This window comes from Trachemys scripta, chromosome 3 (assembly GCF_013100865.1).
Source record: "Trachemys scripta elegans isolate TJP31775 chromosome 3, CAS_Tse_1.0, whole genome shotgun sequence".
NCBI classification, from domain to species: domain Eukaryota; kingdom Metazoa; phylum Chordata; order Testudines; family Emydidae; genus Trachemys; species Trachemys scripta.
The window spans coordinates 156,913,553-156,934,691 of NC_048300.1; the positions used below are offsets into that span (position 1 = coordinate 156,913,553).

At 38.4% G+C, this 21,139-nt stretch overlaps 1 protein-coding gene across 1 annotated transcript in view; it reads right to left on the reverse strand.

Annotated features, from left to right (window-relative positions):
- The window catches only part of PRIM2 (DNA primase subunit 2), a 276,288-nt gene that overhangs the window by 190,990 nt on the left and 64,159 nt on the right, over positions 1-21,139 (reverse strand). Inside the window, exon 8 of the mRNA XM_034766895.1 lies at positions 18,967-19,104. Coding sequence (XP_034622786.1) covers positions 18,967-19,104 — 138 coding nt within the window. The remainder of the gene's footprint in view (positions 1-18,966; positions 19,105-21,139) is intronic.

The following is a 21,139-nucleotide window of genomic DNA, read 5'->3' on the forward strand; positions in this document are numbered from 1 at the left end:
ACTTTTATTCATTGGAGATCTGCTGTCTCATGAAACAAAGAATTTGAAGTCTAATGTAATGACTAAGTCAGACTAATCAAAAAATAATAATAATAAATAAATAAATGAAAAACCACCTGACAGTAATAAATGCATATTGATTGAAATTATGTTTCAGATATGATACAACTAATCTTCTGAAACTTAAATAATAAATAGATTTTGTAATATCTGTTTACAAGCAAGACATTAGAATGGAGTTAAAATTACTACTATATTTAATGGAAATCAATGTGTGCTATACATCCTATGTTCTAGTTATCATCTTTGGAATATCTGGATTTATAGAAACTGCAAAGGAAGACAGACAGACAGTTTGGTACCGAATGTTAATTTTCTTTTAATAATGACAAATATTTTAGGCATGCAATCCAGAATTATAATGTACAACTCTAAAGAAAGATTTTCTGTTAATGGCACAAAAATGTAGGGAAGCATAGTGTCTTGAGCAGTGATCTACACCAGATCTTGCAGTCCAAGGATGTTTACCACAGATGAGAATGCAGTATGACATAAGCACAAAGATTCTGCATATTTATGTATGCAGAACAACCTCCAGGCCCTCACCAGGCTGTGTTAGCATCCAGTCACAGGGATATCACTGCAAGAGATTGCTGGCCCAGGCTGCCCAAAACATTAAAATATATTCAAATATTTGCCATATTCCATTATCCTGCACATTGGAGACATACACATCATTTTCACAAGAATCAGGTCAACTTGGACCTAAACCTTCACAACTAATCTTGACAGCACAGATATACTATGTTGTCACATTAGCAAACCATTGAGAGCTATGACTCCTGAATCTTCACATAGTCACAGAGCTGATAATTCATTACAGTGAGTAAAGGTATTTTGTAGAATTATATAGATATATGTTCCCAGAAATATTTTTCATTATTCCAGGTTCTTTGGTGGGTATCTACAAAGATAGTAAAGATGTTCACAAACTGATGATGCAGTAAAACTTAAAGCTGTGGTTGGGTGCAGAAAGAAAGGACAAGGATTTTTTTTAAGACCTTTTGGGATGCCCAGACTCTACCAACTCCAAACCTTTAGGGTGCCAGAACTTGCTTCATTTTATTGTATTTGGATCCCTGCAAGTTCATCGCTAATAGTAGTTAGCATCTTTATGAACTAGCTGAGTAATCAATTAGCAACAAAATAGAGGATCATCAAAGTAAGAACTTCATCTCTGTCACGCTATTCTTTAGGCAGAGGGACTTGCAACAAACTCTAAATGAGTGGAAACTTGAATTTTCTGTGTTCAGAAACTCGAGGCTATCTAGCACATGTGAAATTGCTTTAGGGAGGGGGGCAGCAAAGAGAGATGACTTCTATACTGAAGGCCCAACTGCTTTTGGATAATTTTTACTGTCATATACATCACTTCTTTGAGATGTCATCTAACACTTTGAGGTCACAATTCATATAGACTGGCATCACATTTCTCTTGACTTACTTTTTACAGACACACACAACCACCTAGACTATCCAAAGCAGTGGTTCTCAAACTTTTGTACTGCTGACCCCTTTCACATAGCAAGCTTCTGAGTGCGACACCCCCATAAATATATTTAAAAGTGTTTTTAATTTATAAACACCATTATAAATGCAGGAGGCAAAGCAGGGTTTGGGGTGAAGGCTGAAAGCTCGCGACCTCCCCACCACGTAATAACCTCACGACCCCCTGAGGGGTCCCAACCTCCAGTTTGAGAACCCCTGATGCAAAGTATTTTCAAGCAATACTGAATCAGGTGTAGTTACAAGCTGAAAGTCTAATAGAGACAGAGTTATTTCAGTGTACACAGGCATCACCTTTATCTAGTACTAAAGACTGTCACTTGACTCCAGGTGAGCCAACCTTCTTCTGATCTTGAAGACTATAAGACTGGTTAACTTACAATTCACCACTGTTCTATGAACATGAGCTCAAAGGTACATCCAAAGTCTTCACTCCTGCTAGGATACTCTATAGCCATCTTGGTCGTAATTCATTAGTCATACAGTAACAGACAGCGGACAAATTGGAGTCCTGGGCAAACATTTCAAACCTGGATGCCTAAAGTTAAATTACACAATTCCCATTTAAGAACATAAATAGAAGTGGCCTGGTTTAAAAAAAGGTTCTCAACAAGCCTGGAACTCCCACTGATTTCTATGGGATTTGGACGTGCTCAGCAACTCTGAAAAGGAGGCCACTTTTATTTTGATACCTAAAAATAAAGCCTGGAATCACTGCAGTTCCTGTTCAGAACCAGGCAAAATTTAGCCAATGGTAAATACAGATTCTATTTCTATTGAATAAAAAAATCTTTCATAATGTGTACTTTTTAGTGGAAATGTATATGGATTTTTTTGTTTCAGAGTTTGTAAGTGGAAACAAGTTCATTATGAATATTCTGAATAAATGACCACTTATTTTGGTTTTTCATTATGTCAGACACTCCTTAATTCGGCATACATTATGAATACAGAAGGCTCTCATCCCTTATATACAAATACATGTATATATTATATTTCAGAGTGGCAATGTTCTTCCTCTTCACATATTCTTTAAACTTATATAATTCTGCCTATAGTTCTCATTTTTATTTTCTATGTCACAAGTTTTTTCCAAAACTCTTCATCTTCTACTACTTTTTTTCTAGGGCTGTCAATTAATCGCAGTTAACTCACGATTAACTCAAAAAAATTAACTGTGATTAAAAAAATTAATCACAATTAATCTCAGTTTTAATTGCACAAACAATAGAATACCAATTGAAATTTATTAAGTATTTTTGAATGTTGTTCTACATTTTCAAGTATATTGATTTCAATTACAACACAAAATTCAAAGTGTACACAGCTCACTTTCTATAATATTTTTTATTACAAATATCTGCACTGTAAAAATAAACAAAAGAAATAGTATTTTTCAGTTCACTTCGTACAAGTAGTGTAGTGCAATCTCTATCATGAAAATGCAATTTACAAATGTAGATTATTTTTATACATAATTGCACTCAAAAACAAAACAATGTAAAACTTTAGAGCAGAGATGGGCAAACTACATCCAGCCCACGGGATCGTCCTGCCCGGCCCTTGAGCTCCTGGCCGGGAAGGCTAGACCCCGGCCCTTCCCCTGCTGACTCCCCTCCCCCACAGCCTCAGCTCGCCGTGCCACCAGCACTCTGGGCAGCAGGGCTGCGAGCTCCTGCCGGGCAGCGCAGTGGCGTGGCTGGCTCCAGCCAGGCAGCGTGGCTGCTAGTCCTGCTGCTCTGAGCAGCATAGTAAGGGGGCAGAGAGTGGGGGGAGTTGGATAAGGGGCAAGGGTTCCCGGGGGGCAGTCAGGGGACAGGAAGCAGATGGCAGTTGGATGGGGTGGCGGGTCGGGCAGGGCAGTCAGGGAATGGGGAACAGGGGGAGTTGGATAGGCATGGGAGTCCCGGGGAGCCTGTCAGGTGGCAGGGGTGTGGATACGGGTTGGGGCTGTCAGGGGACAGGGAGTGTTGGATGGGGGGGTGGGTTCCCAGGGGGGCAGTTAGGGGCAGGGGGTCCTGGGAGGTGGCAGTTGGGGGACGATGAGCAGGGGGGGTGGATGGGTCAGGAGTTCTGAGGGGGGGGCAGTCGGGGGAAGGGGTGGATAGGGGGTGGGAGCCAGGCTGTTTGGGGAGGTACAGCCTTCCCTACCCGGCCCTCCGTACTGTTTCGGAACCCCGATGTGGATCTCAGGCCAAAAGGTTTGCCCACCCCTGCTTTAGAGCCTACAAGTCCACTCAGTCCTACTTCTCATCCAGCCAATCGCTAAGACAAACAAGTTTGTTTACATTTACGGGAGATAATGCTGCCCATTTACAATGTCACCAGAAAGTGAGAACAGGCATTCGCATGGCATTTTTGTAGCCAGCATTGCAAGGAATTTACGTGCCAGATATGCTAAACATTCATATGCCCCTTTGTGCTTCAGCCATCATTACAGAGGACATGCTTCCATGCGGATGATGCTCGTTAAAAAAAATGTGTTAATTAACTTTGTGACTGAACTCCTTGGGGGCGAACTGTATGTCTCCTGCTCTGTTTTACCTGCATTCTGCCATATTTCATTTTATAGGAGTCTCGGATGATGACTCTGCACATGTTGTTCATTATAAGAACACTTTCGCTGCAGATCTGATAAAATGCAAAGAAGCTACATGAGAGATTTCTAAAGATAGCTACACCACTCAACCCAAGGTTCCAAAATCTGAGAGGGACAAGGTGTGGAGCATGCTTTTCAAAAGTCTTAAAAGAGCAACACTCCGATGCAGAAACTACAGAACCCGAACCACCAAAAAAGAAAATCAACCTCTGCAGGTGGCATCTGACTCTGATGATGAAAATGAACATGCATCAGTCCACAGTGCTTTGGATTGTTATCGAGCAAAACCTGTCATCAGCCTGGATGCACGTCCTCTGGAATGGTGGATGAAGCATGGAGAGACATACGAATCTTTAGCGCATCTAGCATGTAAATATATTGCGACACCGGCTGCAATAGTGCCATGTGAACGCATGTTCTCACTTTCAGGTGACATTGTGAACAAGAAACAGGCAGCATGTAAACAAACTTGTTTGTTTAAGCAATTGGTTGAACAAGAAATAGGACTGAGTGAACTTGTAGGCTCTAAAGTTTTACATTGTTTTATTTTTGAATGCAGTTATTTTTGTACATAATTCTACATTTGTAAGTTCAATTTTCATGATAAAGAGATTGCACTACACTACTTGTATTAGGTGAATTGAAAAATACTATTCCTTTTGTTTTTTACAGTGCAAATATTTGTAATAAAAAATAAATATAAAGTGAGCACTGTACACTTTGTATTCTGTGTTGTAATTGAAATATATTTGAAAATGTAGAAAACATCCAAAAATATTTAAATAAATAGCATTCTATCATTGTTTAACAGTGTGATTAATCGCATAATTAGTCGCGATTAATTTTTTTAATCATTTGACAGCCCTACTTTTTTCTACCTTTCAGTTTGTTAAAACTATTAAGAGACTCTGATTGTTAGCCTACAATATGACCTTCATAATGCTGCTAAAAACACTTCCCACACACACACCCCCGAGCAATTCAAAAAGAAATCAATTTTCTGAAGATTAAAAATAGAGAAACCAAAAGATAAGGGCAGGGCATCTCACTGGCCCAATGCACAGAATAAGCTTTAAGACAGCAGAGTTTTCAGAAAAGGGATTTTTGTTTAATACATAGGATTTGAATCAGTTTATAAAAGCGTATAGTATGTTTACAACTACAAAACTGCAATTTTCAAACTATAAAGTAAGTTTTGAAATAGTAAAGTCACTTTATTTCAGTGTTCACAGCAATTCTCTTTCCATACAAAATGTTCAATCATAGGGAATGAGAGTTAAGAGGAAAGTTTGTGTGTTGCAAGTCTACGTATGTTAAGAGGTTTAAATCACATAATAATAAACCAGAAGAGCAAAGCTAGCTTATAAGTGCTCACAGGGTTTTCAGCATTGTGCATAAAGACAAAAGAATGCATGGTCCATGGCCTATAAGGAGATGATGATCTTTGTGTCGCTAAACCAACTAAGATGCATCTGAGTCCTTGGAATTCAAAGCTTTGTTTTATATAAAAATGCATCACTTAATAAATATTTGAAATTAATAATCATAAAGCCCCTTTTTATTTCTAAATAAATTAAAAGCTTAATATGTGCTATTCAGGAGACATTATTAAAAGATTTGTTTTTGGGTTGGGTTGGGAGAAACGTAAAATTAGCTAGGGTAATTATACCTAACACACAGTTCTTTGTGGAGGTAGTCTGGATGTGGATGTTAAGTGTTAACATTAATCCAATAAACACAATCATTCACAGGTAAGACCCAAACTACAAAACTCCACCTTCGGTATTTATAAAGAGGGTATCACTGAAATATCTAGGAATTTCTGAAAGAAGCATTCAATTTGCTGCATGAAAATAAAATTTAGGGTAAATTTGAAGTACATAAGGAAAAACAATAAATGCTCACTTATGCCTAAATTTATGAAAATTAATAATTTTTTGTTATATTTCCTTTTGAGTGTTCATGTTTTTTAGTAAGTCTTCAGCCCCCTTGTTAGTCTCTAAGGTGCCACAAGTACGCCTGTTCTTTTTGTGGATACAGACTAACACGGCTGCTACTCTGAAACTTGAAAATAGAGTAAGCAGAACCAAACCCGTCAGTCCCTGGTATGGGATTAAGCCCTGTCCTCTGGATAGCATGCCAGTGACAGAGCTTCCCATATCAGAGTTGTATCAAACATAACATCTTATAGTTCAGTTTAAACAGCTGGTTAAAGTTTAAGTAAACCTCATCTATATTTAGGTACCAGGTTAGAGTACCAGCTGAAAAATCATTCTATCATTAACAATGAGGAGTGTGAACTACATTTTTCACTATTCTGAACAAGACACTAAGTATCACAGTCAGAGATGGGTCTAGTAGTCTGCAACTATTTAGGGTTTTAAGAGTCTGATTCTTCTCCCACAGAAGTCAAAGGCAAAACTTCCATTAAATTAAGTGGTGATCTATTTGTGATTTGGCTTTTAAGGTGACTGATATTACTGCAGTGCATGTGGATGGTCGTGGAATGACCTTCTAGATCAATTCATTATATCCTTGGACACAGTAAAAGAATTAAAATGAGAAAGCATCAAGATCAGGTTTTTTGTCTTTTTCAGATTGCTAACAGCAGGGGTCAAGGACAACACAATGGCAAAAAAAATTCATCTTCGTGCACAGATTGGACTGCAGTTACAATTATCAAATAAATCATATTTCTTAAAAATTTACCCCATCTCTCAATATGAAGCAATTAGAAACCTAACATTGAGCCTCCTGGTTTACCACAAATCTACAGCTTGACAAATACCATGGAATTAATTCAGAAACAGCTACGGAAAAGTGTTAACTGCTGGCTTCAGAAGTCTCTACTTGACAGTTTCCTTTTGCTGGCTTTAGCTGTGTAGATTTGATGAGCTTTCATCTCAAAAGACAATGCTTTAAAGTACCAGGGCATAAAATTAGAGCCCCAATTTCCTGATAAAGAACACATTGATAACCATAGAAAAATTATCCACATTATTTTAGTGATATGGCAACTGTATCTTTATAAATTTGTGAGGAGGTGATCTTTAGGCTCCATTTTCAATCCTGGATTATGTCAATGGAAAATGTAAGTGTTCTCTGAAGCATAGTTTACATCAGAAATTGTCTAGCTGTAGTCTATATACCACAGAGTACAAAGAGTCCTACGGAGCACTCCTCCTCATTTTACCCTTCTAATTGCCTTGCAAAAAAATCCTAAAATATTTTCCAAATATTTCTATAGAACAGATTTTTTGTAAGGAATTGTTTTATTTACCACAATTATGTTCTGCACTCTTAAATGGAGGGGAAGGTGGTTCACATGACCACAAAATGGAGAGGTGGTGGGTCCACAGGGCAATCTTTGTATTCAACTGTAATCCACGCTAAAAATAAAAGTTTCAGAATCCTTGGTCTAGGTCAACCTTATGTAGGTATGAATTATGTTCCACTGTAACTTATGTAAAACAGTAGGAAAATATGGTCAAAAGAACATTATACTGAAAGCTACATTATGTAGAGAACTACATACTGTAATTATTTTAATTGTGCTGTTTTAACAGTGAAAATGCACTATTTCCTCTTTCTGCTCAAGGACACCCTTGAAGATTAGATATGTCATCTAAATTGTTTTCTTGTGATTTAAAAAAGTCACAATACATTTTAATTTCCAGAGAGGAATATCTGTTTGCCTCTCCCAGACCTTGGGTCAGTCTCTGCTTCCACCACCCCACAAATGAAGACCTACCTTAAAAAAAAGTCAAAAGCTCCATACAGAAAGAAACAGAAGTTTTCCCCTTTCCCTTCCAATCATAACTCTCCTGCTCAAATATTTAAGACAAATATATTTACGTATCAATTCAATTTTTTTTAAATGCCAATTTAAAGAGAGGCCCCTGTCCACTAAGGAATTCAAACAAAGCATATTTGAACACAATTTTAAAACAATATTTTAAATATGGTTCTAAGACCATTTAGCCTTGTCTACACTGGCCAGCCAAACTAAGTTAGAAACTGACCAATAAACACATTTCAAACTTTAAAGGATAGTGTAGCTAAGGCTAAAGAATGTGTATTTAGTAACAAAAAGGAGAGAAAATAAATTCAGTTATTCTAACCACCTACCATGCTCTGCTCTAAATGTACTTACCATCATCCACATCCATCACAGTTCTCAGTCCAGTTTTAGACCTAATCCTGCAAGGTCTTAGGCACTTCACAGGCCATACCCCAGTACCTCATAAAATCAGAACCTCGCACTGTAAATTCCTTGGAACATAGGCATTTTAATATGTTTAACATGGACACCTATCATGCTGTATAAATAATACATAAGCATGTGTGCTTGTAAAAATACCAATACATGAAAGAATATGTTCCTTATATAATTTGCATCCTTTTATGCACTGGATGACATAGTGAGCAACAGCACTTCTAATTAGATGGGTTCAGGATGTGTTGTGACAACAAGTACTATTTATTTGCAAAATGGAGCATTATCGTCTCTTTACATTTTTATCAATTAAATGACAAGATTAGACTAACATACCATCTCTTTCATTCCTTACATGTCAATAAGCATTAGTCAACAAATAAGAATTCTACAAATCACAACAACCCACTGTTGTTCACTCTTTATTTCCCCATTATATTTCAATCAAAGCTCTAATAAATTTGCATAATGTTTTAATGATAATAAAGTCATCAAATGTAACTTCCAGTGACTATTAATGAAGCTTCTAAAAAGTTTTGTACCATCAAAAGATCAGTGTTTAAAACATGAAAGTTTTTCCACCTTAAGTGACATCTGTTATGTTTTATGCACAACAATTTCACACTAAGTCTGATCTACCAGACAACTATGGTAATGCATGAATTATAACCAATCTCTCGTGCACACACACAAATCTGAAGACAAAAGAACAACAAATAATATTTTATGGTCAATTTTGTTATATAATTAGTCTGTGGGCTTTAATGAAAAGATTACTGGCACAGACACAGGAAAAACAACTGACACGAGAGAATTATTTTTCATATTTAGATTATGTTCTTCCTGGGAATAAAAATTTAGAAATATCAGAAATCTGACAAGATAAATATACTGCAAAGATTAGAAACTACTGTTTACTTTACACATCCATTATAACACAGAACAAATGTACATGTTGAAATGCATATTTTGACAGGTATGTTACTGTACTATATAGTGCATACACCATGCACATCACAATAGAAGATAAATATAATTACATGAACCCATTATATCAGGGGTGGTCAAATTTACTGACCCTCCAAGCCACATATGATAGTCTTCAGAAGTTCGAGAGCCTGGCGCACCTGTCGGGGCTCAGGGCTTCAGGCTGCGAGACGTGCCTGTTGGGCCTTGGGACTTCAGCCCCACTCCTGCTGAAGCCTTGAGCCCCAGCAGGTCCTGCTGTGGGGCTAAAGCACCGAGACCCCCCCTTCCCTGCAGGGCAGATGCCCCTAGCCCCACCCTGAGCTCCTCCTGCCTTAGTCTGGTAGGTGGAGAATGGGGGGTAGCAGGGGAGCCTCTGCGAACTGCACTTTAACTGTAAAAGAGCTACATGAGCTGCAGTTTGGCCACCCCTGCACTATATCTTTGTGCTCCCCCAATATATTTCCATTGTGCGAACCAAATGCACAGACAGTGGTATAATCCTTCATAATACCACATTAGAATTCACTATCATGTCACCAATCATGGCACCGAGAGCCCTTCCCTTCACTCCCCACCCTTCCCTGTGATAGTACTGAGTGTTGGTATCATGAGGCTGTTCCTGCACTTGCGTGTTAGTTCTGCTGAATGGGCAAGATTGATAAACTCAGTGCCACAGAGGTATTGTCAAAGTAAGGAGTCTGAGCTCTAAGCTGGCAACTTTTCCAAAGGGAGGGAGATGGCAAGGTAAAAAGATGTGTTCTACATTCACTTATCTCTGAAGCCTACCATACATTTCAAACAACCCATAAAAAAAACCCTTACATCTGAAAAAGCAACTTGTCTTAAGTGGGTCAAACGCCTCACATCCTCTTTATAGAGTGCTGGTACTCTAGTATCTATTACTTTTCATGCAGCATTTTCAACTGCCAACTAGAGAAAACAGAACATTCAGGGAGTGTTCTCTGTCAAACAATGGACAGCAATCTGGATTAAGAAAAGTACCAAGCTGCATTTTTATTTAATGCTGCATGCACACCCATTCAGTTACATACACAACAGCAATTTATCCATTAATGAGGGATTCTATAAAATACAATACTCCTAAAGGCTACAGAGTAAGCATCAAATTATTGCAAACAAATCTAGGTAAAAACGCTTTCATGAAGCATCTCAATATATTCACTAGGACAGGTTGAACTTCTCTAGTCTGGCACCCTCGGGACCTGACCGGTGCCAAACCAAAGAATTTGCCGAACCATGGGAGGTCAATATTATAGCGAGCAGGTCTCTCTTTATTTTTATCTCGCCGAGACAAATAAACTGAACGACACTTCAATGCGACCTAGCCAAGGCTTACCAGCTTCTCTTCATAACAAAGAGTTAGTGTTGTTACACAATTTTACTGTATTGGCACAAGGAAATAAATAAAGCATAAAAAATATAAAATAAAATCATGCCAGACCACTGATGTTGCCGGACCAGAGAGTGCCGGACTAGAGAGGTTCAACCTGTATTAGCTATGCTATTAATTGGTTTGTTAAATAACAAATGCTATTATCTATACATAAAACAACTTCCATGCACAGTTCATCAAATGCTTAAGTTATGATTTCCTAAAAAGTTTATATCTGTACTTTCAGCTCAATATAAAAAAAATGTAAAATAGCACAAAGGCTGTGGAAATTATAGAGAGGACAACTTAATTATGTATATGTGTATAAATGCATCTGCTTACTTTGCAACAGCCTCATAATGTGCTATAAGCTTAAGAATTCATTGTTAATGAATTATTATTATGATTTCTAAATCCTTATTCACCATCAGGCTATTTCATATCACATTTCAGCTAAGCTCTATATAGTGGGATAGTAGTATTATTTTGATCTGCCTTATGGAATACCTGTATATTATTGTCTTCATTTCTCATTTCTGAACACAACAGTGCACACAACCTGGCAAAGGGGTTAAGAGAGTTCTTTACTTCTCTCAGCAGTAACCGCAGGATAAGGTAACGAGCTGAGGTGACTAATTCCAAAAAGTGGTGTCACAAAGTGATCTTGGAAGCCTAAGAATGTCAACTTCAACACAAAGGCTTGGGGATAGAGCAGGGGATCAGCAAGGTATTCTCTACTGTTTTTACACTGATATGGAGAACCCCAGAGGACAGAAAGGCATTAAACATACAGACCATTATTAATTTCAGCACTGCAATACATTAAATGCACCATTTCTACAGAAGGTAATAAAATTTCCATCATTGGTGGATGTTAATTTTAAATAAATTATTACAGAGTATAATGTAAAAAATCCTCTCTCTACTTCAAGACAATTACCACCACAAAACAGACATGAGCATAAGACACAAAGAGTAACCTGGGTTCAGTAAATAAACTTAAACTATATTGTATATTTCCTTAAAAAATTATAAATTCTCTCAAAATGAAAAGCCAAGTAGGATTTTAAAACAGAATATTACTAAAATGCAAGGGTATAAGAGGAAGAATTCTCTTGTGGTTAAGGCATTGGACTGGGACTCAGAGTGATATGGTTCACTGATAATGATTTTTGTTGTTCTCTGACCTTGCTTTTGCAATACAGGCAACAGAAAACTTTTAGAAGCCCATGAACCCTAAAAAATTAAATAACAATTTTATTATATACTAACACCCACAAGTATACAATCGTGTATATTATATATACACATATGCCAGCAGATCGAGGAACGTGATCGTTCCCCTTTATTCGACATTGGTGAGGCCTCATCTGGAATACTGTGTCCAGTTTTGGGCCCCACACTACAAGAAGGATGTGGAAAAATTGGAAAGAGTCCAGCAGAGGGCAACAAAAATGATTAGGGGTCTAGAGCACATGACTTACAAGGAGAGGCTGAGGGAACTGGGATTGTTTAGTCTCCAGAAGAGAAGAATGAGGGGGGATTTGATAGCAGCCTTCAACTACCTGAAGGGGGGTTCCAAAGAGGATGGAGCTCGGCTGTTCTCAGTGGTGGCAGATGACAGAACAAGGAGCAATGGTCTCAAGTTGCAGTGGGGGAGGTCAAGTTGGATATCAGGAAAAACTATTTCACTAGGAGGGTGGTGAAACACTGGAATGCGTTACCTAGGGAGGTGGTGGAGTCTCCTTCCTTGGAGGTTTTTAAGGCCCGGCTTGACAAAGCCCTGGCTGGGATGATTTAGCTGGGAATTGGTCCTGCTTTGAGTAGGGGGTTGGACTAGATGACCTCTTGAGGTCCCTTCCAACTCTGATATTCTACGATTCTATGATACACACACACACACACACACACACACACACAGCTCTGAATGTTCTGCTACAGTTAAAATACACTCGCCATACTTAATCATCCCATAACATTGTTCATAGATCCTACCTGTGCAAAAGTTTTTAAATTGGAAACTACAAATGATGCATCTTTCTTTGTAGTCACTGAATACTTTTTTTGCTGTATGAAAGTGGAACTGTCAAAGAACTGAATTTACAAGTACCAAAAAAGCTATTTCAGTATTCTGTTGTTCCCTAGCAACTAGAATCTGCTGATATTTTCTCATCACAAGTGGATAATATGGATAAAATCTGTTGTGTTTCAGTGAAATCATGTGTCAACGAAAGCAGTTCTGCACAGCAAGAAACATCAAGCTGTAAATCATGTGGTAAACCAGGAGGTATGTTTTAACAGATATAGACTTTGGCTTTAAAATCTAAATTGATAATTCTGATATTTAAATAAAGAGGTTTGTTAAACATGTCATTTGGGGAGCATACATTACCTTACATTTACTAAAACCACTACATGGGGGTCAAGGAACATATTAACAAGACTGTATCACCTAATTATTAAGGATCAAATTCCAGCTCCCTGGAGAATTTCATTCAGATTGGGATTTCAGAATACTTGTGCATAAAAAAAAAAAAAAAGGTATCTGGCCTAATTAGTCAAGATAAGGACTAGTTATTGAAAAGAGAAAAAACAGTTTCTCTCCATTAAATTCATTTTTCTCAGAGAAACATGTCCCTTGTCATCACTATAGGGAATGGAAAAACAATGAAGACAAAGGAAAAGTAGAGAATACCTACTAAATAATCATTCTAGCTCAATAATTATTATACTTCTATAGAGATTTCTAATGAATAATGCTTCTAAAGAGGAGTGAGGATAGCAAATAAAGTTTGTATAGTGCTCTGTAAATATGTGAATACTTGACCAAATTTCGGCACAGAATTTCTTCCAAAGAAGCAGATATTTTCCATCCAAGAAGCAGCTTTCACTGTGTCATGGAGTTAGCTTTAATCCTTTGCAGGAGGAGGATCTGTTTGCTACATATGACTCAGATAAAGCAGCTTAGTCATATGGCAATTGACTATTTTGAAACCTTTTTGTCTTGTATCTGGGATGGAAAGCTATAAACAGATACGTTTTCCTGAAATCCTTCGTCCTTTTAAAATAAGTCTTGCTAGCTTTCTTTAAATCTAAAATTATGCCAGATTTTCCTTTTCATAAAAGGTTTTGGGCAGAAAAAAACTGATTTATTAAATATATCTAAAGTTCAAATATCCTTGATGTAATTGAAAAAATGCCTTAATAGATTAAGAAAAATACAGTATAGTTTTCAACTGTTCAAAGTGAAATGCCTGGTTTACATTTTCCAGATAGGGCATTCCATAGTAGAATGAGGGTTATCATCATCAAATGGGCTTATAAACCTAGCTATCCCTCTCCCCTAATATCAAACCTATCAATTTAACATATAACGGGGTTCTTCTACCCCAACTCTCCACCAGTCTGCTGTCTGATCTTGGGGACAAAGGGCGGGGGAGGGGGGAAATCACATCTATGCCTCAATTTCCCCATCTGTAAAATGGGGATAATGATACTGACCTCCTTTGTAAGATCTATTGATTAAAAGAACTATATGACAACTAGGTATTCCTAATATCCTGCCTAAGGCTGTTAAGAGGTACTCAACCCGAAAGGTATTCTAGCACCTCAGAACTCCAGACTTCCAAGAATGACAGTTTTTCTACATATTAACACTTGAACCTCACCAAATCCTGGTAAACTTTCAGAATTTGTATTTTTCTGCTACTTCAGAATCTTAGCTAGGAGTACCAGAAAAAGCCTGTTTTTGCTAATTTCTCCTTATTAGATTTAGAATATCTAGTTTTATAACTAAAAATTAATACAACACCCATGGTTTCAGTGTTACATTTAAAATATACAGATCACAGAAGCAGACAGGCACAACCAAGTGATACTGGGCATTGAGGGGGGGGTTTAGATGCTTATACAGTGTCTTACTAAGGTAACAGAGATCCCAAAATAAAAATTATTTAATGGATGGTAATTGTCTCCAGTGAGGGATTACACCAAACGTTTCCAAACCATGAATCTATTGTAGAGATATGCAGGTCCTTCCAATGAGCAGTAACTGTCAAATAAGCTGCCAATATTAAGTTAACTGCTTCTCCTCGTTTGGTTTGTATTACACCTTTAAACATGTTGTAAAGCTTGTGGCATTAATATTCTGATTGGTTGTTTTTTTTAAACTTGCAATTATACAGTATTTTGCATTTGAAGATCTCAAGCTATTATATTATTCTCTCAATGTGAAAGGGTAATTATTTTATAATTCTGATTCTCTGAAAATATCATTCTAGGAGGATTCCAGCTCCCAAAGTTTGTTCTCTCTAGTACAAAATAGGAAGAAACTCCCCCAAAGCGCTGAGCTTTTTGGTTCCTAAATACAACTGTAGTGGGTCGGGGTGCTAGACATTCCTTCTGACTATTGGACACATGCCACAAAGACTGCTACCACCATCTTCGGAACATTAATGCATTCCTGATAGGAAATAAAAGATCCACGAATAAAAGAAGTTAGCCAATCACAAATCAATGTTTGAAAAATACCTTAAACAGAACAATGAAAATGAAGGGTTAGATGCACAAAACAACTAAAGCACCTAACTGCGTCTTTAGGCCCTTAAATCCAACATTTAGGCACCAGGGAGACCGTCAAAACCCCTGCTCAGCTAACTCTGTAGGCATTTAGGTTTCATGCATCCAGACTGGGCTCTTCACATAGTCATTCCCTCACCTGCCTTGCTTGCTGGACCCAATCCAGGTGTTCTGAGCACACCTAAACCCATACAAAACAGCCAGGAGCAGGTGACACCCCGCCTTACAACCGTTATCCCAGTGGTTAGAGTACTCTCCCAGGATCCAAGTTCAATTCCATCCTCTGCGTGAGGTGGAGCAGGGATTTGAACTTGGATCTTCTCCAGTCCCAGAAGAGTGTGCCAATCACTGGGCTTTGGGGTATACTGGGGCAGCTCTCAGTCTTTTCTACTGAAGGTGGGAGGGATAGCTCAGTGGTTTGAGCATTGGCCTACTAAAACCAGGGTTGTGAGTTCAATCCTTGAGGGGGCCATTTAGGGATCTGGGGCAAAATCAGTACTTGGTCCTGATAGTGAAGGCAGGGGGCTGGACTCAATGACCTTTCAAGGTCCCTTCCAGTTCTAGGAGATAGGATATCTCCATTAATTATTAATTAAAGCTCATCTCTTCCACTGGAAGGAGGGGAGTTTGAATTTTCTACATCCCAGGTGAGTGCCCTATCAACAAGACTATAGAGTTATTCTCAGTTTTTCTAGCTCAGTAACTAACTATCTACACACACTTCAAAATTTTCATCTCAAATACACAACATCCTGAAAGAAACAAAGCTTTAGAGGGTTGGAGGACATGAGCTCCTCAACATCAGAAAAAAACTTCTGAAGGACTAAGACCCTGAAGCAGGATTCCACAACAGAGGTGAAATCTAAACAATACTTTGTAAATGTATGAAGTGAAGGCCAACCAACCTGCTTTGCACGTATCTGAGATGGAAACATGCCCAGACTGGAAGCTACCTTGTCTCAGATATGACCTTCTAGTTTAAGATCAGACGCTATACCCAATAGCTATTTTTACATGGTCCCCTTAATGACGGTACTAATCAGGGACCAGGTGTCAAATGACAGAAGTGTTTTCATCAGAACCTTTTAGCATCAAGTGTATGGAAACGCAAACAAATCCTGTACTCAATTTGCTCCAAACATAGCATGCTTTGAAAGAGAACTTCAGAATTCATACCAATTATGGAGTTAGTGCCCTTTAAGAGTTTTGCTTCATGTGTACATAGTCTTTTTCAATCCACACTAAAAAGTAATCAGTTTAAGGCTTGATACAAGAGAACCAATATTCAAATTGGATGATATCACAATCAGCAATATTATATCTATCAAAATGTGATATTATTCTCCAACACCAAACAAAAACAAGGCAGTTATACATTTTGATTACCCACATTACACAAAAACTGCAGTGACTTTGAAAAAGCAAAAAGGTTTCAATGGTTATCACTTAACTATTGCGCTTGTGGCAAACTGTTTTAATTAGACTGCTTCTTAGCTTTCAAGAACGTTACTCATTGACTAAAATAAGGATGCCTCTGGCTTCAATTATACTGTACAACATTAATGGCAGCATTAGCATAAGAATATATCACTATATGTTAATTAAATACAAATACCTCCTTCTGCAGATTGTATCAGACTACAAACTTGAATTACTATAATGAAAAAACTGCATGCCAAACAGAGCTTCTTCCACAGTGATCTCATTGTGTGCCTTTAATAGTTTAAACAAAAACGTTAAAACTCAAGTTAAAACTGAGACTACAACATACCAATAACTTAAGGATAAAACGGCTTTAAGAACATTTTAGTATTTTGCATATCCTCTTATTTTCTATATTATATATAATCAGGACCCCTCCATGGCAGCAATTCCTAAATTCTACCATCTTGGTTATTTTTATTGCAATGGAATACCCTTAATTCTCAGTCTTCCCAACCCCTGAAACAAACACACAAATATAGATGGTAGTTTAAAATACTTAGTGACAAAGTTTAATACAATACAATGTTCAATGGCTTCCGTTCCCAAAGCCTGGTAAGTAGTACAGAAGGGAAGTGATTGCATGCAATAAAAAAAGAAAAGAAAATCTAAGATGAAGGAAAGGTTGGCAATAGAGGTGTGGCAAAATTAAATAAATATTGTAAAGTAAATCAATTTTTTAATTTGATCTCTTCACCACACATTTGTATTGCAGTAGGGCCAGGGCCCATCTCACCTATAATGGTAGTGCAAGTTACTGAGAATAGGAACAGTTACTATTTGTCTGTTTTTTCAACAGAAACGAGGTTTTGAAACTCTTTCTCCAATCCTCTCCTTTTATTCTGAAGGCTGCTATCACTTCTGCTTACTCATTCAAATTGAATAGACTGAGCAACACCAGGATGTACAAAATCAAACCAAAAAGAGACAAAGGAATACTGCATATAATGCTCTGGTGCATCCCACTGTCATGGGGGTGAGAGAAAGAAAACCTAAACTATGTTCAACCACTCTCCAAATTCACAGATTTTAAGGTTAGATCTAGCTTCTAAATATGAGATGGGATTAGGCGATGTGACACTGCTCTCCCAGGTCCCTCTACAGGCTGATGGGACTGAGAATGATTTGCCAAGAGCATCTAATCCTATGAGTCTATCCCCTCCCTGCTCTTCCCAGGCACAGCATGGAAGCACAAATTACCTCAAGGTATAGCTTGTAGGGCTTTTTATGCAATGGTATTGCTGAGTGGAGACAAAAGAGGTGCCATTTCAAAAGGGGTAACTTTGTTTGGTGCTCCAGTATTACATTGGAGGGGGAGGGGGAGGGGTTGAGGTCTCAGTGAAATCCTCCTACATCAGTGAAAACCTATTTTGTCTGAAAAGGAGTTGTAAGGGTACACGTTAGGGATTAGTATTACTGTAATTCTCACTTAAGATCTCTCCCTGCATATTTCCTTCCTATCTACACCTAAAATTACTGCAAAATAGAGTAATATTAAAAAAAAAAAAAAAGGTAGTCGCGTCCAGGGTTAACATCTTCAGTAAGATTTATGTTACTTTCCACATAAGAAATTACTGCTAAACCCTTGGGATGGAGATATGGGCAGGACCACCTGTTGTGTAAGAACACAACAACAGGAGAGGGCTCTCCCATCAGCTTAATTACTCCAGCCCACAAGTGGCAGTAGCTATGTCAATGGAAGAAGCTCTTCTGCCGACATAAGCACTGGTTTGGATAGCATAAATTATGTCACTCAAGGGGGTGGCTAATGAGCAACATAACTTTTGTCAACTTAAGCTGTAGTGTAACTATAGCCCTAAAGAAAGGAGTTACTGAAACACAAGCTTAGTGACTATCTGAGCTATCACAAATGAGCATCTTCATTTAAACATTCTAAAAAGGATATTGCCTTAACAATATCCCTGGCAGAAGGTTCCAATTTTACTTCAAATTAAGTTCCTTCAGTTTATCCTCACGAGTCTTTTTTATTTTATTTTACTTTAAGCACAGCAAGCAAATGTTAATAATGTTTAGCTGGAATTTTTCAGACTGACATCCACCAGGTGAAATGTTCTGACCAGCTGCTGCATGATATTGTGCAGCAAGTGAATTAACAAGTGGTCCCAAAGGTACAAAACTAGCTAGGAAAAAACGGGTACTTACCGCAAGGGCCTTAGACAGTTTGGTTCTGAAGTTATTTAAAACAATTGCAACTATGTCCGTTTGAGGCACATATGCGAAGGCATTCAGAAGGTAAACTCTTCTTACTCTAAACAAATCCATAGCATCCTGTAAAGGAACCTGGATTTGAAATGGGAGGAGAAAGAAACCAACTGTAGAATAGCACTGAACTGAGAAGTGTCATGTTAATAGCATCTATAGTTACACAGCATCCACACAATTCAAGATTACACAAAGGGATTGCTAACAGGAAACAAAGGCTTGTTTTTAAATAACGACTCTCAAAAACTGAAGCCAAAGTTTTCAAAATAAAAATGTCCTAAGTTTTCAGAAAAGCGGACATCTACTCTTAGCACACAGGGAAAATAATAAGTCAGGCCACTTATTTATTTTAGGTATCTACCTTTAGGTAACCAACTTCAAAAATTTTAGCTTTGGATTCTAAATCATTAAGAGAATATACAGGTAGACTAAAAGTTATAAATAAATGAATGTTACTTGCCTGTAACCAGAGTTCTTCGAGATGAGCCTCTATATACACACACATTTGTGGGATCAAGTGGGACCTGTATCGCAAGCTTCCAGTACCTTCTGGGGCCAGTCGCCCTTCCCATCTTAGAAGGTTCTGAGGTATAAAAAGGGGGAGGGGCCCCAGCAACCCTTCAATTCCTGACACTAATTCAGGAATTTCTAGCCTGAGACTCCGAAGATGTAGGGAAGGTGGGCAGGGAGTGTGAATATGCAGAGGCTCATCTCAAAGCCCTCTGGTTACAGGCAAGTAACATTCATTTTTTTGAGTGGACTCTGCATATTCCCACTTGCTGGAGTTTAGCAAGCAGTACATCCCCTGAAAGGTGGGGTGGAGGTGGTCTAGGTAAACAAGAACTGCAGAGCTGCCAAACAAGCATGAGCTCTGGTTACCAGATCAAGAGGGAATAGAAGCAACAGATCTTGCTCTCCTAAACCTAGTCTTAATGAGGGAATATTTTTGCTAAAAATACAGGCTGCAGTATCAATCGTGCAACATGATGCAATGAAGCCAGCATGAGGATCTGCCAGAAATGCTGCCATTGTCCTGGATGAGGACTGACAATTACAAGAGGTTGAAGCCCAGCCATAAGTCAATGAGACTGTGATAATCGCTCAACATAGTACAACAGAAGGACAACTTTTGGACCACGACAGGTTCCTCACATTTCTCCTAGAGACTGATGAACTTGTAGATAAGCTTTGGCCTGCTACGAATGAGGACAAAGTTCTCTGACTATACCAAAGTATGATACTTAGGACAAACCTAAGGACGTCAACATTGCCAAGCCTGAGATGCCTCCCACATGCAGGGATGCAAGAGGCAGGCAAACCCACTCCTGTGGGACAATCTTTGAAGCTGACGCTGAACTTACTCAGCACCAGTTTAATCAAGTAGATCTGAGAAGCCTCCCTCGTGAACATAGGGGTATATTGGTTCTCCTGCTCCTCCACAACTACCCAGCTTGCCTTTGTCTTGACATCTTCTCACTTCTTTAAATGAAAAATCTGATTAACTATAAACACAATTTGCCTCAAAAGCGGAGGGAAAAAAAGAACAAACAATGAGGAAAGCATCAAGGACACTGTGCAATCCAAGTCCCTCTGCACCTTCAGCAGTTAGAAAGGAACTGAAGGTCACTTGGGGGTCCTCCCCCTTTATGCCCTCAGAACCCTGCGGGATGGAGGGAGAAGGAGGGGTGAGTGGCCCCAATGGACAATGCTTTCCAGAAGGCCCCAGAAGCTCATATGGCACAGGCATCTTGATCCCACAAGTTGGAATATACAGAGACCACTCAAAGAAGAAATATGAAACTTACACACTATTTTGTTTTGGTGTCTGGACACTGAAAACAGACTCAAAGCTGCCACCTTATAATGGGGAGGTCTGAAAAGCAGAAAGCTTGAAACCCCTCAGTTGACATGCTGCAAACACCCATTTCAAATCTAACTTAACCAATAGTACTTGGAAAGCTTTAGAAACTCTTATGTAAATAAGAAACCCATATTATAAATTTGAACACAAAAAGCCAGCACATGAGAGAAGTCCAAGAACACAAACAGCATCTCATAACTCCACATATAAGTGATAGGAGGCTCCCTACAACCTCTGCCACTGGTTGGATTG